General features: G+C 41.3%; 2 protein-coding genes across 2 annotated transcripts; one reads left to right on the top strand and one right to left on the bottom strand.

The window, feature by feature from the left end:
* The first annotated feature begins 254 nt into the window (after positions 1-254).
* Positions 255-10,931, top strand: zgc:152830 (uncharacterized protein LOC767682 homolog). Its single transcript, XM_047380866.1, has 16 exons — positions 255-372; positions 1,109-1,150; positions 1,256-1,346; positions 1,833-1,981; positions 2,057-2,165; positions 3,818-3,945; positions 4,039-4,138; positions 4,665-4,740; positions 4,831-4,916; positions 5,094-5,198; positions 6,433-6,508; positions 6,618-6,736; positions 6,821-6,904; positions 6,993-7,050; positions 10,265-10,446; positions 10,541-10,931. The coding sequence occupies exons 1-16, from the start codon at positions 362-364 to the stop codon at positions 10,676-10,678; spliced, it is 1,554 nt and encodes a 517-aa protein (XP_047236822.1). The 5' UTR covers positions 255-361; the 3' UTR covers positions 10,679-10,931.
* An 808-nt stretch (positions 10,932-11,739) lies between these two features.
* Positions 11,740-15,580, bottom strand: mns1 (meiosis-specific nuclear structural 1). The gene is made up of 10 exons (XM_047380867.1): positions 15,411-15,580; positions 15,108-15,302; positions 14,661-14,788; positions 14,448-14,550; positions 13,451-13,680; positions 13,091-13,307; positions 12,890-12,997; positions 12,524-12,781; positions 12,212-12,337; positions 11,740-12,135 (listed from the first exon to the last, which is right to left on the bottom strand). Exons 1-10 carry the CDS (start codon positions 15,411-15,413, stop codon positions 12,079-12,081), a joined length of 1,425 nt encoding a protein of 474 aa, XP_047236823.1. The 5' UTR covers positions 15,414-15,580; the 3' UTR covers positions 11,740-12,078.
* Between the last annotated feature and the right edge of the window lie 2,564 nt (positions 15,581-18,144).

Below are 18,144 nucleotides of genomic sequence, written 5' to 3'. Positions count from 1 at the left end.
AAACACTATAACGTGAAGTCGGAAGTTCACCCCTCTTAACCAAATTGGTGAGATAATTATTTAAAAATGACAATGTTGTCGTAAATATATAGCACATATTAACTTTATTTTAATTCGTCTAGATATCCTACTACGATAACTCAAATTCGATTATAAAATCGCATTTCAAGACGAAGCTGTTTGCACGGAGAACCTATTTGAGTCCGTGAAGGCATCACTGGTCATGTGATGAAGATACTGCATCACATGAAGGCATCACTGGTCATGTGATGAAGAGGCTGAGCCGTTCAGGGAAGGAGCTGCTGCGACCGGCTGGCTGGTCTCTTTTCACCTCGAAGACTGCAGAAGGAGGACAGCAGCAATGTGCACCAGGTGGGATTATAGGTTTATTTTTCAAATCTGATTCCTGTCCGGGTTAAACTGTTACCTCACGCATTGATTCCTGTTATATGCGCTTTATTTGCATAGCGCAGCAAACATGGAGCCTTAGTTAGGCTTTTGTTCTCTTAAAAACTTTTTTTTTTTCACAAATAACGATCTTGCTTTCACTAAACTTGTTTATTTGACCTTATTTGTTTATTTATTTCAGGCCAACGCTTAAGACGCTTTTTTAACAGTTCCGTTTGGGGAAAGCTGATCCTTATATTCTGCTTTGGGATTTATTAACATTTGGAATCAGTTGCCATTAAAAACTGCATGCATGACAGTTTTAGTTTCCCTTCCAGTGTGTCATATGATGCCAGAACCTTCTGACTGGCGTTAAACAAATCTGATTTGTCATCAAAATGGAAATTGTAGTCCCCTTCCAAATGAGGTGATTGCACCCTATATAAAGTGTGCAAAGAGATAAAAGCTTTAGATGCTCTGGTTTCTCTTTTTATCCTGCCTGAAGGTTGCAACGAGAGAAATAAGCGTGAAAGTTTTGACCCTCATAAGAGTCTTATCAGATGCAGTATTTTTTAGCTGCAAGTTTCAAAGGTCCTACATGTGTTTCCTCTCCCTGTTATCATTAACACATTTTTAAATCAGACAAGCGCCTGTTGCTTCACTCTATCTTAGATACTTTGAGTCAGTTGTGTTGCTGACTGCACTCTGTTTCTCTGTCCAGGATCCAGCCCACCGAGTGGACCACCGACCTCAAAAACCAGAAGTGAGTATAAGTAAGGATCCTGCCCCTCCTCTCCAGTCTATTTCAGACAGAATTGAATGCTGATTTTGTGGTGTGTCTTTTTGTTTGTTTGTTTTGTTTTTATAGTTTTGATGGCATCGTCTTAGTGACCCAGAGCCATGACACCCTCCCCGCTGAGCTGGAGTGTCTGAAAGCCCCGCTGCAGGATTACAGCTCTGTAAGTGTCTGCACTCACACCACTGCTGGATTAGGAAGTCAAGGTGCCACATTGCTGTTTTTATGGAGGTTTCATTTATGTTTTACATTATTAATATAACATGATATCCTGAGGTAGTTGGCCTTTTGTAAATGCAATACATATATGCAAACGTGTGACATGCATATGTGTTCAGTGCCCGTGAGTCAGTACTTCTTGTCTCTACCAGCTTCACACATCTAGAGGTTGATTTTCTTTTTTTACCAATCTTCTCTGCAAAATAGATCAATCTCAGTCAGATTAGATGGAGAACATCTTTGAACTTTGAGTTGGGTTTAGGTCTGGCCTTTGACTAGGCCATTCCAGCACATGAATATACTTAAGTTTGAGCCATTCCATTATAGTTATAGTTGCTGTATGTACAGTATCAAGTCGTTTGCAGCCTCTAACAGGTTTTCCTCCAGGATTGCCCTGTATTTAGCTCCATCCATTCTCCCATCCTTTTAGGTGGACAGCGGTTTGGGTGATGAGGTGGTGCTTATCAAGGTTCCCGGTCTTCCCGGGAAACGCTTGATATTTGCCTCCACCGGCCCTGTGAACCGGGACTATGATGATGTCAGACGCTTTAGTGACGCAGCAGTCAACGGCATCAAACGGTCAGTTAACAGCAGCTTGCCGCCTCCATGTTTCATTTTATCCAGGTATCATTACTCATTGTTGTACTTTTGCAGTGCCTTGAAAGCAGGCATGCAGCGACCCCTGCTGGTTTGCCCTCCGCACAAGGACTATAAAGACAATGCCTTGGCAGCTGCACTTGGTGCCCTTCATGCTCTCTACATGGTGAGAAAAGACTGTTCTGTAAAATAAAATTGAATGTTTTAAAAATAGTACAGTGAAATGGTCCATATTAGGGAATACAATTTAGATATTGGATTTCTTTTGCACTGATTTTTTTAAATGTGGCTTTTGGGAATCACGTTACTTAAAAAAAAAAAACATAATTTCTGAAGTTTCTTTTCTTTTCTTTTCTTTCTTCACCCTAGTTCTAAAGTCCCTACACTGGCTCACCGTATCTCAAAGAATAGACATTAAATACTTCTGTTAGTCTATAAGTCACTGAATGGTTTAGCACCAAAATACATTACAGACATGTTGTCAGTGTATCAACCACCCAGACCTCTCAGGTCTTCTGGCTCAAATCTACTCTGCAGAACCAGAACCAGAACCAAACATGGAGAAGCAGCTTTTAGTTCTTATGCTCCACTAATCTGGAATAAACTCCCAGGAAACTGTAACAGCGTTGAAACCCTGAGTTGCTTCAAATCAAGATTAAAAAGTTATTAGTTTAGAGTGGCCTTTGACTGTGCAATTTAAACAATATTAGTTACGTTTTTAGTTCGACTGTCCTTTCATTTTCTTATCATTTTAACATAACCTTTTCATTTTGTATCTCTATTATCAACTTATTTTAATTCATTTTTTATTCTCCCCCTAGTTATTTGTGTTCCATAGGTATTTAATTACCTTTATGCCACTGTAATGTACTTTTCTCCTTTTTTCATGTGCAGTAGTTTGAATTGTCTTGCTATGGAAATGTGTTACATAAATAAACTTCCCTTGCCTTCAGCGAGCAGTTGGACCTGCTTTGCCTGCTTGATTGGCCTCAGTGAGACAGCTGTCAGTTTGAGTAGCAATGAAGGTTATAAAACTCCCTCAACCATGAGCTCTATCATTAACACTGTCATTAAATGTTAGGTGTTCCCTGTTAGATGAATGCAAACATAATGGAACGGTGACTAAAACATGAGATGAGATCAACCAAGGACAAAGTCAGATGTGCCATGACAGAGAAGTGAAAGCAGGCTGCATTGGAATTAGAAAATGTTGAAGTGCACCGAGTCTGAGAAAATGGCGTGAACTACCATTATGGTGTTAAATACATCTGATTATTTTACCCGTTGGGTAATTGCAGTCTTTGAGCATGAGGGGATATCATGTGGTATCCAACCTTCTTGTGTGTTTCAACCCTTAAAGCACAGCAGGCCTCAGATGGTGGTTTGACAGACGACCCAGCTCACTACCCATCTGCCAGTGTCTGAAGAGCCTCCATCTTTACTCATTTCTTCCATGCCCAAGGAAGGCCTTTCCAACATGCCTCTATGGGGAACACCTATACTTACCAACCTTTTATAAGAGGCTGGAATGCCAAAGCATTCCTCTTTCCATGGTCCTGTCAGCTGGATCGTGGAATGTGGTTACAAAGAAATCCTTGCACTAAATCCACTAGATGGATGGGGTTCCAAGTATAGCTGAGCAAAATTGTCATTCATACATAATAATAAAGTATTTGATCTCTATCTTTCCAGATGCCTTTCAATACCTGAGTTTTCTCAGCAGATGTTGCACATGTTCATATAGAGTTTGACTGGCATGAAGAAGAATTTATTCTAAATACACATGCTGACTTCTTTTATACTGACATCTGTTGAAAGCCCCTTGAAGTGCGAGAGGCAAACATCAAATCCTTGGACCACAAGGTGTGTGTTCTGGGGCTGTGGGCGGCACAGGAGGCTGAGGGGAAGAGGCTGGTAGAGCTGGCGAATGCTCTGGAAAGCGGAAGGTGGGTCAGAGTCCTCGTTTTCCGTGTTTTTTTTATTTTTTTTATTTTAATGCTCAAAAACTCCTCGGCAACTATTTTATTTTGCTTCCTCAGACTGGCTTACCGGGACATCGGCGGCTCAGACCCTGAACGCATGGCTGCCCCTCGCGTGGCCGAATACGTCCAGGAGCTTTTCAAGAACAGCCCTGTGGAGGTAAGGAGGAATCCTGCGTGCAAACCAAAGAAAAACAAAATGCACTGCCCTGCAAAAATATTCTTAAAACTTGCATTGTTTTCAGGTTTGTGTTGATGAAAAATGTAGTGCCTTGCTTAAGTTCCTTGTTTCATGTTACCCTGCAAGAAACTTCACACACCTTAACCTGTTCCAAATGAAACCTCTGGGAACTTCACAGAACAGCTGCATTTATACTGAGATCAAAGTGCTCGCCTGTGGATGCGATATACTTATTAGGTGACTTCTGAAGGCAGTTGGTTTTTATTTAGGGGTATTAGGTAAAGGGGGGCAGATGCATTTGCATGGCACACTGTATTTGTAAACCATGTCTTATTGACCTTCCACTTTATCTGGTCTGTTGCATAAAATGTCAATAAAACTAGCTAAACTTTCCGGTTCAACAAAAATAGAAAAGAGTCTAGGAAGACGAATGTTTCAGCGAGGCGCTGTGAAACATACTAACAGTTGGTTCTTCAGTGGACTGAACAGGTCTGTGTGTTTCCAGGTGGAAGTGCTGAGCAACGTGAAGGTTCTGGAGAAGGAGTATCCATGTCTGGCTGCAGTGAACCGCTGTGCAAACAGTAAGACGGCAGCTTTTCTGCTTATCACACAGATAAAACACAGATTCTCTACAGGTCTAAACATTACATAAAAAAAAAAAAAATCTTCAGGTGTACCACGTCATCAGGCCAGGGTCATCAAGTTGCAGTACCGTGGAGAGGGACCGATCCAGAAGACTCTCATGTTGGTTGGAAAGGTAAGAGTCCCAGATTGCTCTGATGCAAACGGATAACTTTTTCTAAAATCTAATACTCCACAGACAATATGTCATCAAAGGAGACAAAAAGAATAAACGTCTCTGCAGTTATCTGTTCTAGTCCTCTGTTTAGATCAGACAGGACTTAAAAACAGGTGTTTATGTGATGTCTTGCAGGGCATTACTTACGACACAGGAGGAGCAGACATCAAGGCTGGAGGCTTCATGGCTGGGATGCACAGGGACAAGTGTGGAGCTGCTGCTGTTGCTGGATTCTTCCAGGTAGTTTAGGGAAAGGCATGTTTGAACAAGAGAGTCCTCAGCTGCTTTAAAAATGAGTTGTGGGAATCTCAAGACGACTTAAAACTAGAGGAAGTTTGTTCCACAGTCTAGGTGCAACAGTCTAGAGAAAATGATCCTCACGAGTGTTATTCCTTGTTCATAGGACTACGAGTAGATTTTGGTTTAAAGACTAGAGAGCTCTAGATGGAATATGTGACTTAAAAAATTCAGTAATTTAGCAAAGAGCATGATCATGCAGAGCCCTGAAAGTTAAAGTCCGGATGACCATTGTAAAGGCATTAAAACTGGAGTGATGTGAGCTTCCCTGCTTGTTCCAGTTAAGAGTCTAGCTGCAGAGTTTTGGACCAATTGAAGGCGATCATGGGCTTTCTTTTTGATGGAAATTAGTCTTGATGAAAGAAAATAGAAGCAATAACAACCATTTCAAGTTCTCTCTTGTTTTGACACCAACCTTCCTAGTTTGGAAATATTTCTCAAATAATAAAACACGCTTCATACGAGTTGTTTGGAGTGACCGTCGGGAGCCAAAAATGGCTTCACACCAAATGGACTGAACTTATATAGCGGTTTTCCAGTCATACTGACCACTCAAAGCACTTTACTCTAGAGCCACATTCACCCAATCGCACTCACTAACGCTCACACATTCATACACCGATATGCAGAGCGGTAGGCAACTTGAGGTTAAGTGCCTTGCCCAGGGGCACATCAACATATGGCAGGAGGAAGCTGGAATCGAACCCACAACCTTCTGATTGCAAGACGACTACTCTTCCTACTGAGCCACAGTCGCCTCAAGACCGAGGCACCAGCATTTAAACGTAAAACTCTGTTGTGTGATTTACAAGAACCGTGCTCTCTGGGGCAGTGGTCAGACACTCGGTCTTCTCTGAGTTCAGTTGAAGGGAGTTATTTGGGGTTCCCCACATATTATTAGAATCAGACCTTCTTTGCTTGAAAGGTAAGATGCGAATCACTTTAAAACAGCCCAGAGATTCCCACCAAACTATGAACTCTTTTTAGTTAAGATGGTGTGATCAAAGGTGTCACAAGATGCTGGAAATGTCACAAATCAAGCGTAGATCTTCTTTTTGTAGTTTGAACATTGTGCATTTGTAAATAAAATTAAGGCATAACTTAAAAAAAGCCTATCAGACTGAAAGGAAACCTCCAGCATACAGATTCTGTTTGATGCAGCTCTAATCTCTTTTAGATTTTAGCCCATCTGAAGCCAAAACATCTGAAAGTTGTCGGTGCGATGACCATGGTGAGGAACAGTGTGGGTGCAGGTGAGTGTTGAACTCTTCCTACCTCCAGCTAATAGAACCTTCTGAGCCGGTCTGAGCGCCTGGTCTCACCGCCTGGTCTCACCTCCCATCTCCCTGCGTGTTTTCTCAGACTGCTACGTGGCAGACGAGCTGGTGGTCTCCCGCGCAGGTCGCAGAGTCCGGGTGGGAAACACGGATGCAGAAGGACGTATGGTGATGGTGGACCTGCTCTGTGAGATGAAGGAGAAGGTCCGAAGCGGTGCATTAAAAACACTCCAGGTCTATCTTTTCTTCAGATGTATCTCCTCTAAATGGGATGGTTTGTCTCTGCAGGCGGCGCAGGAGGTTTCTCCGCAGCTCTTTACGATTGCGACCCTGACTGGTCACGCCATCAGAGCGATGGGACCAAACTACTCTGTGAGTCCTCTGAAAAATACAAACCTAAACTCACTGAAAGGTGACTATTCAGTCCACACTTGTCCTCATACTACAAATGTCACTGCAGATCATCATGGACAACGGGCCGGCCCATCGCAATGGGAACGCCGCTCAGTGGCAGAAAGGTGAGACGGCCTACTGTTGTAGAGCATTCATGAGCTGGTGGAAAGTGCAATTAAATCAGCTGTAATCAAGCAAACCTAAAACTTTTATTATTGTTTCCAGATTTACTCTGGAAACAATTATTGAGTTTCTTATTTTATTCAGTTGGATAAGCATTTAAATTAAATGAACACCATAATTTAAATAGGTAACAACCAGTTATTGCATTCCTATACAGTTCCAAGTTTACATCCACTCATTATAATATTAATGTATTGTTCATTTTGAGGCATTTAATTTCTTCCTTTTTACCAGGGTAAAATAACAACTGTGTTAATTTTTAAAAGAAAAAAATTAGGTTCACAAGTTAGGGTGTTTTTTGTTTGTTTGGATTTTCTGTAATCTCTACATTGGCAAATTTCTCAGTAGGGTTGAGGTCGGTGCCTTTCCAAAACCATAATGTTTTATCCAGTCCAAAACCAGTTTTGATGTGTGTTTGGCATCAGTGTCCTGCTGGAACTCCCAACTGTGTCCAAGCTTCAACCGTCTGTCGCTTTGAGGTGAAGTTGAAGAATTTGGATGTATTCCTCCATCTTCTTTCCAACCATTTTTTTTTTTTGCTTTTCACCAGTACTGCTGTCAGCAAAATAGCCATCTAAGGTGACTGGGTCATATGGACAGTGATCTCAAACACGCATCAAAACTGGCCTTGGAGCTTCTGAAAAGTGCCCAACCTCATCCCTATTGAAAACTTGCAAGCTATGCTTAAACGCCAGGTCTGTGCTAGAAAACCAGCCAATTTTAATTATTTTTACCAATTCGGATAAGAAGAGGATTCAAATGTCCAACCAGGACAATACCAAAGCTGGTTATGGCTATAGAAAGTTGGTTGAGCTAGTATGACCCTGTGTGGATTAGCATAAGTCCACATAAATTCAAACTTGTTATAAGAATGTAAACCTCTTGTTACTATGACTGGAGCTCCCTGAACGTTTTCTCAATGAAATGTTTCATACTTAGACTGTTTATAACTTAGCTTTAAAGTACATTCTTCTTTGCAAAGTTGCTTTAGCCGATCAGACTAAATGGTCTGTGAGCATCAAGTCTAAACCACAGCTTGCTTCTTGGATTTAGGTCTGAACTTTGACTAGGCCATTTTACCACTTAAATATGCTTTGGTCTAAACAAGTCCATTGTAGCTCCTGCTGTATATGTTTGACGTCAAAATGCAGCCCTTGTTTTAGATATTGTTGATCAAACTAAACCATCTGAAACAGAACTTCTGTACCTGTGCATCTGTGTACCTGTGTGTCTTTTAGAGTCAGAAATTACAAAAAACATTAATGCATTGTTTTTTGTTCTCATCATTATCAACTGTGCTAATGATGATGGAATGAAAATAATTTTTAATATTTGCTGTTTAGTTACTTTATATGGGTAACAAATTAGAATCCGTGATTTTTGTTCTTTTCAACTGCAATACATATAGGTACATCTCCAAAAATTAGAAAATAGTGTAAAAGTGCAATCTTTTTGCCAGTCATTTCAGAAATGAAACGGTCATTTTACAGAGATTCATTCCACATAGAGTAAAATAATTCAAGCTTTTATTTTTGTAAAATTATTCTTTGATTATTATGGCTTACTGGTAAAGAAAACCCAAAATTCAGTGTCTCCTTAAAATTAGAATATCACATTACACCAATCAAACAAGGATGTTTGAAGCACACATGTCAGGTTTCTGAAAAGAATGTCCATTTCTATGCATTCAATACTTGGCTGGGCCTCCTCTTGCATGAATTACTGCATCGATGCACCGTGGCATGGAGGCGATCAGCCTGTGGCACTGCGTGGGTGTAATGAACCTAGATGTGAAAGCCCAGATTGCTTTGAAAGTGGCCTTCAGGTCATCTGCCTTGTTGGGTCCGGTGTCTCCCATCTTCCTCTTGACAACAGGTCATAGATTTTCTATGGAGTTCAGGTCAGGGGAGTTTTCTGGCCAATCAAGAACAGGAACACCATGGTCACTGAACCAGCCTATTGTACCTTTGGCAATGTGGGCAGAAGCCAGGTCCCGTTGGAAAATAAAAGCAACATCTTCATACAGCAGAGGGAAGCACGAAGTGCTCTAGAATTTCCTGGTAGATGGCTGCATTGACTGTGGTCTTCAGAAAACACAGTGGATCAACACCAGCAGATGACATGGCACCCCAAACCATCACTGTGGAAACTGTGGAAACTTCACACTGGACTTCAAGCAACATGGATTCTGGGCCTCTCCACTCTTCCTCCAGACTCTGGGAAATTGATTTTTAAATAAAATGCAAAATTTACGTTGATCTGAAAACAGAACTTTGGACCATTGAGCAGCAGTCCAGTTCCTTTTCTCCTTAGTCCAGGTAAGACGCTTCTGATTTTGCCTCTTGCCAGGAGTGGCTTGACACGAGGAATGCAACGTTTGTAGCCCATGTCTAGTATTTGTCTGTGTGTGGTGGGACTTGATGCACCGAATCCAGCCTCAGTCCACTCCTTGAGAAGCTCCCCCAAATTCTTGAATGGATTTAGCTTGCAAATCCTCTCAAGGTTGCAGTCCCTCCCTGTTGCTGGTGCACCTTTACTTACCACACTTCTTCCTTGCACTCAATTTTCTGTTAATATGCTTGGATGCAGAACTCTGAACAACTGGCTTCATCAGCAATGACCTGTGGCTTAACCTCCTTGTGGAGGGTGTCGATGACGTCTTCTGGACATCTGTCAAGTCAGCAGTCTTCCCCATGATTGTGTAACCTATGACCCAGGCTGAGAGACCATTTAAAGGCTCTGGGAACCTTTGCAGGTGTTTTGAGTAAATTGGCTGATTTGGGTGTGACACCATGAGTTTTTCAATAATGAACTTTTTCACAGTATTATCATTTTCTGAGACACTGAATTTTGGGTTTTCTTTACCAGTAGGACACAATCATCGAAATTACAAGAAATAAACGCTTTAAATATATCACATTACTCATGTGTAAGGGTTCTATATATGAGTTTCACTTTCTGAGATGACTGGCAAAAATATTGGACTTTTACACAATATTCAATCTTTTTGAGATGTACCTGTATAGCTGCCCATGTGGTGTCACTGGTGATTATATTCATATTGGCAAACAAAAGTGATTAATTTAGCTTAAGTTGCTACATGAGTTGAGTGTTTGCAGCATCAGAGTAACTCGAGTTCAACCCTCTCTCCAACAGCTGGAGAGGTGTTGGGAGATGTGTTTGAGATTTCCAACATCAGACGGGAGGACTATGAGTTCCACAAGGGACCGTCTGAGTACGAGGACATCCTGCAGTGCAACAACCTCCCGTCCTCAGCAACACCACGAGGACATCAGACCCCTGCAGCTTTCCTCATCATGACCTCAGGCCTTGACAAGGTCCTTAGATGCTGTTAAAAACAAAGCGCATGTATCTGCTGAATATGAAAGCAGTTAATGGGGATTAATGACTTCTGATTGAATGTCTCCACAGCATGGAGTGGATTCAGATGCACCTCTGCCCTACTCCCACATTGACATCGCTGGGTCAAGTGGTCCTTTCCCTGGAGTGCCAACAGGATCCCCCATCCTCGCCATGGCAACCAAATACATCCTTCAAGATCGTCTCTAAAAATGCTAAAAAACACATTATGTACCTGCTCAAACCTTAATGAAACACTTCTAAAAACCTCAGGTTTATTTTTCTTTGACTGTGCTTGTTTCTAACACCTAATTTTCTTCCTGTCTGAATTATGGGTTCAACAAACCTGTAAAGTGGCCTGAATTAGCAAACACTCAGGGGTCGAATTTAGTCATTTATGAGGGTGTGTGTTGTGAAACCAAGTTCGGCTCATTATTCAATAAAAAATGGGGCTTTATGGTTATTGTGGTATGTCTGTTTTTTAAATTTTTGTTTTGTCCTAACAGAATAACTTGTAGTGCATAATTGTGTATAATACATGGTTCTGGATGTTCAGTCCCCCTTTACTCCAATACCCCTAAATAAAATCCAGTGCAATCAAGAGCCTTTAATATTATCATTCAGTATTAATCCCAGGATAAATCCAGCTGTTCTGTGAAGGCCTCAGAAGTTTGTTAGAATCACGAAGGAACACAGAAAACGGATCAGGAGTAAAACTGTAGGGAATTTTAAAGCAGGTTATAAAACACTATCCCAAGCTTTGGACATCTGATGGAGTCCTCTGCACAAGATTATGGCACATCTACAATCATACCAAGACATGGTTGTCCACCTTATCAGACAGGCCAGGCAAGGACAGCAGTAATCTGAGAAGTACCGAAGAGGTCTGTGGTAACACTGGAGGGGGTGCAGAGATCAACTGCTCAGGTGTGATCTCATGTTGAAAGGATAACTATTAGTCATGCACTCCACTAATCTGTCCTTCATTGAAGGTCCTGAGTTCAAATGGAAATTGATATTATGGCAGAAGGGCCTAAAATGTCTCCTTCTAGATCACACTTTATTCTTTTGTTTCACATTTCACTTGCGGAATGTTCTAATCCACAAGAAAGGTCTTAATTATACAATTATTTTATAAATTAACAAGCAAAACCTCAAGTAAACTGATAAATGCTGCTTAAGTCTTACAACTTAGGTGTTCTGCTCAACTTCTAGTTTATTTTTTATTAAATATGGACATAAGTGAAAATCATCAATTCTCTATCAACAGATGAAGAGTAATCAGCTTTATTTTACTGTGTTCATCTGTGCTGCTTTGTATCGATACATCTTTTAGAGTGTTACAGATCTGTTTGTAATTTAAGAATTTGAGGACACGTTTAAATATACAAAATGTATTTTTGTATTTAATGTAATGTTTAATTAAACAAACACGTCGCTATAAACACATTTTAATAAATAAGCTGCTAAACAGTCCAAAATGAAGCAAGGTCTGTGTACAATGAAGAGAAAAAAAAACCCACAAACCTATTAACCTGAAACACATCAAACAGCCTTAAACTGCCCTCTAGTGGCCCACTGAAGGAGGAACCTCTGAGTGTGTGGCCTACTCAGAGTTTTCTCAAATCTTCATCGATGTGAAGCAGGTCATCTTTACGGAGAAGGTCCTGAGAACAGATGGAGCAACAGTTTACTGATGTGTTTTATACTCATTTTGTAAATATCTGATTCACTCACACAGACCTTAGGAATGTTTCCAATGAGTTTTGTTGCGTGAAGCTTTAGGAGCTTCAGTCTCTCCTCTTCTATGATCTGTCTCCTCTGCGCCTCCTTCTCCTGCTCAGTCGCTTTGGCCATGGCTTCTAGTTCCTTGATGAGATAGAAAATGGTCTTAAACATCTATACAAATGTCACTTATTTCTCATAAAACACAACATATATTACTCTTTAGTCCGAGCAGCAGGAGGGGACCCGCTGGACACACCTGTGTCTGTGCTGCTGTCCAACACATCGTTTTACTGATGTAACTCTGCACACACAGATTGTGACTGGTACCTTTTCAGCCTCACGCAGTCGTCTTCTGTCCTCCATCAGTTTCTCCACCTCATGTTTGTGTTCCAGCTGCTTCATGCGCCGTTTCCGGTCGTTCATCTGCTCAATCCGATCGTCCTCTGCAAACTTGGCCATCATGATTTTTCTGAAAGCCTCCTCTTCCTCTTTTTCCTGCTGCTTCTGCATCTCTTTGAAGGCCAGCTGCTCCTGGAGGCTCTGCTGCATCATCAGTCTCTGTCTGATCCTCTTCTCCATCTCCTCCTAATAAAGCAAATTAAAAATATATTTATATTTAACACAATAGTTCAGACGTGCTGATAACAGCCCAGATCATAAAGTGTTTGTGTGTTGAAACTGTTTGGTCCTCACAATGTCTCTCTGTCTGTTTGCCTCCTCTTGTTTCTCTAAATAAAGGTCCTGACGGACACGATCCATCTCTTCACGCTGTTTCCGCTCCTCTTCCATCTTCTCACACAGCTAGAGAACAGACAGGAACAGCAGGTAAAAGTGCTTTTAATAAACTAATGGACATTAATAAGACCAACAAGTAGAAAAACATATTTTTTAAACCATTTTATGGCGATGTTCCTTGGCTTCTTCCCGTTCTTTCATCTGATTCATTCTGGTCTCCTCCATGTTCTGCCGCTGCCTCACAAACTCTATGATGCGTCTGTTTTCTGCCTCAGTCCTCTTCTGCTCCATGCTCCTCCACTCGGCCTGCTGCCTTTTGAACTCCTCCATATCCTGGTGGGTGGCTTTGACCTTCTCCAGTTTTAGCTGTCTTTCCCTTTGAAAGAAACATTAAATCTCAATGAATCAAAATCACACTGTGATTTTATAGAAATACTGAACCATATTGTTTGATATGCATTCTTACACAGAACCAGGTATTGGATTAATATCTGTTTTAATTAAGCCCTAAAGCCTCACATCTGCTCCTCTTCATATATCTTTCTGATGATTTCATCCACCATGAGCTTCTCTTTGAGGAACTCCTCGTAAGCCTCCTGTCTCCTGCGCTCCTTCTCCACGAGCTGCTGCTCCAGCCCTCTCTGATGCTGAACCAGCCCCTCGTGACTTTTCTGTTGCAGCTTCTGGATCTCAGCAGCTGCTTGTTCATGTTCTCTCTTCATTCTGTCAGCCAACTCTGCCTCTTCCCGCTAAAACGTGACAGAAGACACAGACGGTGAAAAGCTTAGAGACTTTAACTGCAGCTTTGGTATTTTATGAGGGACTCCCATTTGATCTCATGAATCAGAGATCAGATTGTTCCATATGTTCCTATCGGAGCACTTCGCTGTCAAACTGCAGGTTTACTGGTGGTTCCTAGAGTCTCTAGAGGTGGAATGGGAGGTAGAGCTTTTATTTATCAGGCAGATGGCCGCTCACACTGAGCCTGGTTCTGCTGGAGGTTTTTTCCTTTCTACTGTTGCTACATGCATGCTCAGTTTGAGGGATTGCTGCAAAGTTGACGACACAATGCATGCGATTGCTGTCGCTACATGCTCATCCAGGAAGAGTGATTGCTGCAAGTCAGTGACTCGATGCAATCTGCTGCATTTCCTTAGATAGAAAACTATTTAACCAATTGAAATGATAAACTGAATTTGACTGCATTGTTCGATAACTAGGATCATTTGGAATGTATGTACTTGACTTGGAATCCGGGTGATTAGACTGAACTTTGATTTTTTTTTTTTATAAAGTGCCTTGGGACAACATGTTTTGTGAATTGGCGCTATATAAATAAACTGACTTATCGTTTAACTTAAGTTATTCCGGTATTTATTTAGACTTAAGGAAAGTCTTTCTTCTGTTAGCTGTCATGCAAAGATAAAAGTACTTTAATTTTAATTGAGAGCATGTCAAAGAATCTCAGCTTTCATGAGACGGAGAACATTTTAAATCAGACTGGAGCATCACCCACAATAGTCTGAAGTCTCAGAGCTTCCTTCTCAGCAATCTGAGCAGCTCTCTCCTTGCTCACATACGCAGCCTTCAGCTTGGATTTCAGTTCTCTGAGCTCCAGGCTAAACGTTAAAGAGAAAAAAAAAATAACATGTAATGTAGCATTGTTCGATGTAATTGTTAAATCGCGTTACACCTGAGACCAAGTGTTAAAGTAATGAACAGTGTGTACCTGTTTTCTCTAATGTGCTGCCTCATTTTCTCATCTCTTTGCTTCTCATGTTCAATGCGGGCCAGCTCTTTAGCCATTCTCTCCTCCTGTTCCAGCTGCCTTTGTCTATTTGCTCTCTGCTCCTTGGCCTGCAGTCACATTCAAAACACATTATCCACATTTAGACAGAACTAAGGTGATGCAAATCTGGTGATTTAAACAAATAAATAAATAAAGACTTTTTAAAGCAGTGCTATGCTGTTCACTTCCAGATTGTTTTATCACAGATGTAATTGTTACTGTTTACCTGAAAGACTGCGTACAAAATAACGTGAAGCAGTCAGTAACCATTGTAATTACAAAAAATATTTAAAAACTGATATATTATTTATATAATTTTTGAGCCAACTATTTCGAAGTCAGACCATGTAAATATGTTAAACATTAGGAGGACCAGATGACTCCCACCTTGATCAGGGCGTCCTCTGTCTGCCGCTCCATGTTCTGCTGTTGGACATGCCGCACGTACCTCCTCCTCTCGACGGTGTCCTCCTCCTTCAGACCAGCCCTCAGCTGCCTGTCTCTGACCAACCGCTTGACCTCCTCTTGTCTGAGCGCTTCCTGACTCTGGGCCCGCTGGCGGCCTAATATCCAGTTACGATCCTGTTCCGATAAAACGGGCAGAAGGGGAAACATTAAAACCAGAACCGAACATGAACATATGCATTAAAGACCGCGCTAAGCTCAAAGGCTCTGACTACAAAAGGTTACCATGTTTGTAGTTCGACGACCACAGAACTCCTAACTTATTTTTAAGTCGATTACACAAAAAGCAGTATTTAAAAGTAGTTTAAACACGCATCAGTATCTGAAATGAACTTCTCGAAGTTAAGCTGGTCGTATTCCATTTTTCGGCCGTTTAGAGTTTCGTTGTCCTGGAAACGGGCGATCTCACCCAATGAGATTATAGACAATGACGTCAGGTCCGGGAAAGTCACTTCAAAACATTTTGATCAAATATAATGTTTATAGCTGTGTTTATCCTTGATTTTCAATAGTTTATTCTGAAATAGATACACAAGATAGATAAAACACAAACAGATCACATATAAAACACAGTAAGCAATATAAGGTAAAGTGCATAAACCTAACAGCAGTTGATCAACTTCTCAGTGTGGTGGCCTGTTTTTGATGTGGTACAATATGCCTGATGGCAGCAGTTTAGAAGGTTTATGGAGAGAGTGTGTGGAGTTTCTTTATAATGTTTAGAGCCTTGTTCCTGCATCAGCTCTGAAACAGATTCTAGATGAAGGATGCTCCTGTAACTTTCTTAGCTCCCCTTACTGTCCTCCTGTCTGTCATTATAGTTTAGGTGCAGTAGGTATGTTGACACTCAAAATTTAACAAGAATATTATAGAAAGGCACTTTAAATATACTCAATAATATGAATCCTTCTGCTTCTACATGTTCATCTTCAACCAAATCAGAAGATGCTGATGGTCCCTTCGCCGCCCCTTCCACCTGTGTGTCTCAAGAAGTCAGGTGAAGAGTCAACTAGAGACTGAACCAGAATAAGGCTGCAGGTCCAGATCGTGTCAGCCCTAGAGTCCTGAAGGTCTGTGCAGAGCAGCTCTGTGGGATTCTGCAGCACCTCTTCAACCTTAGCCTGGCCCAGAAGAAGGTTCCAGTGTTGTGGAAGACCTCCTGTCTTGTTCCAATACCAAAGAAAACTCACCCATCAGTCCTCAATGACTATAGACCTGTTGCCCTGACATCCCACATCATGAAGGTCCAAGAGAGACTCCTGTTGGCCCTCCTGAGTAAGCAAACAGTAAACCATCAGGACCCCCTTCAGTTTGCTTATCGCTGTGGAGTTGGAGTTGAAGATGCCATCATACACCTGCTTCAACAAACCCACTGTCATCTGGACAAAGCCAGTAGCACTGTGAGGATCATGTTCTTTGATTTCTCCAGTCCATTTGACACAATTCAACCTGATTTGCTTTGTCAGAAACTCCAGAAGACTCAGGTGGAGGCCTCAACAATCTCCTGGATCAAAGACTACCTGATAAACAGACCACAGTTTGTGAGACTGAAGGGTTGTGAGTCTAACCAGGTAGTCAGCAGCACAGGAGCACCACAGGGGACGGTACTCTCACCATTCCTTTTCACTCTGCACACCTCAGACTTCCAGTACAAGACAGACTCCTGTCATCTGCAGAAATACTCAGATGATTCTGTAGTTGTGGGGTGGATCAGAGATGGGCAAGAACCTGAGTACAGGGAGCTGGTGGACCGCTTTGTGGCATGGTGTGGAAACAATTATCTCATCTTGAACGTAAATAAAACAAAGGAGATGATTGTAGATTTTAAGAGAAACAAGAATAGGCCAATCAGTATTTCCATCATGGGAGAAAAGTGGAGGTGGTGGAGGAGTATAAATACCTCTGTGTTTACCTGGACAACAGACTGGAGTGGAGATGCAACTGTGAAGCCATCTACAAGAAGGGACAGAGCAGACTGGACTTCTTGAGGAAGCTTAGGTCCTTTGGTGTTTGCAGCAAGATGCTGCATATCTTCTATAAGTCTGTTGTGGAAAGTGTGATCTCTTCTTCCATCATCTGCTGGGGAAGCAGCATCAGAGCCAGGGACTTAAAAAAGGTCAACAAGCTGATAAAAAAGGCTGGTTCTGTTCTGGGGACTCCTCTGGAACCTCTGGAGATCATTGTGGAAAGAAGGAACCTTCATAAAATGAAGAACATTATGGAGAAACCTGAGCATCATCTTCATGAGACTGTCCTACAACAACAGAGTGTCTTCAGTCAGAGGCTTCTTCAGATCTGCTGTAAGACGAAGCGCTACAGGAGATCCTTCCTGCCCACAGCCATCAGCATCTACAACGGCTCTTTGAGGAAACCTTCATAATATGAGCTAAATATAAGTATTTTTTAAATTGAATTGAAATTATTTCAGTTTAAAAAGCTCAAGCTGTTTAAGGGGGTCTTCAGAATGTCTTTTATGGCTAAATTTATTAGAAAGGTTCATAAGGTAATTTCCCATTTGGTTAAGCAGCTTTATCTTTGAATACAGGCAAACACTACAAAAGAAAGCTGCTCAGGTTTGGCTAATTAATCAACTGTATACCTTAAAATATTTTAGTGTCTTTAATGTGTGTTGCAATATAGTCGATATAACCCAATTGTACGATTTGTTTGTTATTGATTTGTTTAATTCAATTCATTGTTCTTTTGTTTTGCTTGAGAAGCTTTCTTCTCAAGAGAACATGTTACAAATCAGTATTTTGGTTTAAAGGTAAATATTTTGAATGAAGAGAGATTTATTTTAACTATGTAGTGAACCAGTTTGTGTTGAAAAAATGATCAATTTAAATCCATTTATTGATCCTCAGTGCCCTCACTAATATGGCGGGTATCTGTTTGCGTTGTTTCAGCAGTTGGGCGGTACGTACTGGCGCGCGGAAATGACGCAATTGCGAGAATTATA

Source organism: Girardinichthys multiradiatus, chromosome 12, assembly GCF_021462225.1.
Source record: "Girardinichthys multiradiatus isolate DD_20200921_A chromosome 12, DD_fGirMul_XY1, whole genome shotgun sequence".
Lineage (NCBI taxonomy): Eukaryota > Metazoa > Chordata > Actinopteri > Cyprinodontiformes > Goodeidae > Girardinichthys > Girardinichthys multiradiatus.
Note: the sequence above shows the minus strand (reverse complement) of the source record. Positions and strands in the feature narration are given on the sequence as shown.

Coding starts and splice junctions, on each gene's coding strand:
- zgc:152830 (XM_047380866.1), top strand. Junction 4,139..4,664: donor TCAAGAACAGCCCTGTGGAG/GTAAGGAGGAAT, acceptor GTGTGTTTCCAG/GTGGAAGTGCTGAGCAACGT. Junction 5,199..6,432: donor CTGTTGCTGGATTCTTCCAG/GTAGTTTAGGGA, acceptor AATCTCTTTTAG/ATTTTAGCCCATCTGAAGCC.
- mns1 (XM_047380867.1), bottom strand. Junction 14,789..15,107: donor CAGAGGACGCCCTGATCAAG/GTGGGAGTCATC, acceptor ATGTGACTGCAG/GCCAAGGAGCAGAGAGCAAA. Junction 13,308..13,450: donor ATATATGAAGAGGAGCAGAT/GTGAGGCTTTAG, acceptor TTTCTTTCAAAG/GGAAAGACAGCTAAAACTGG.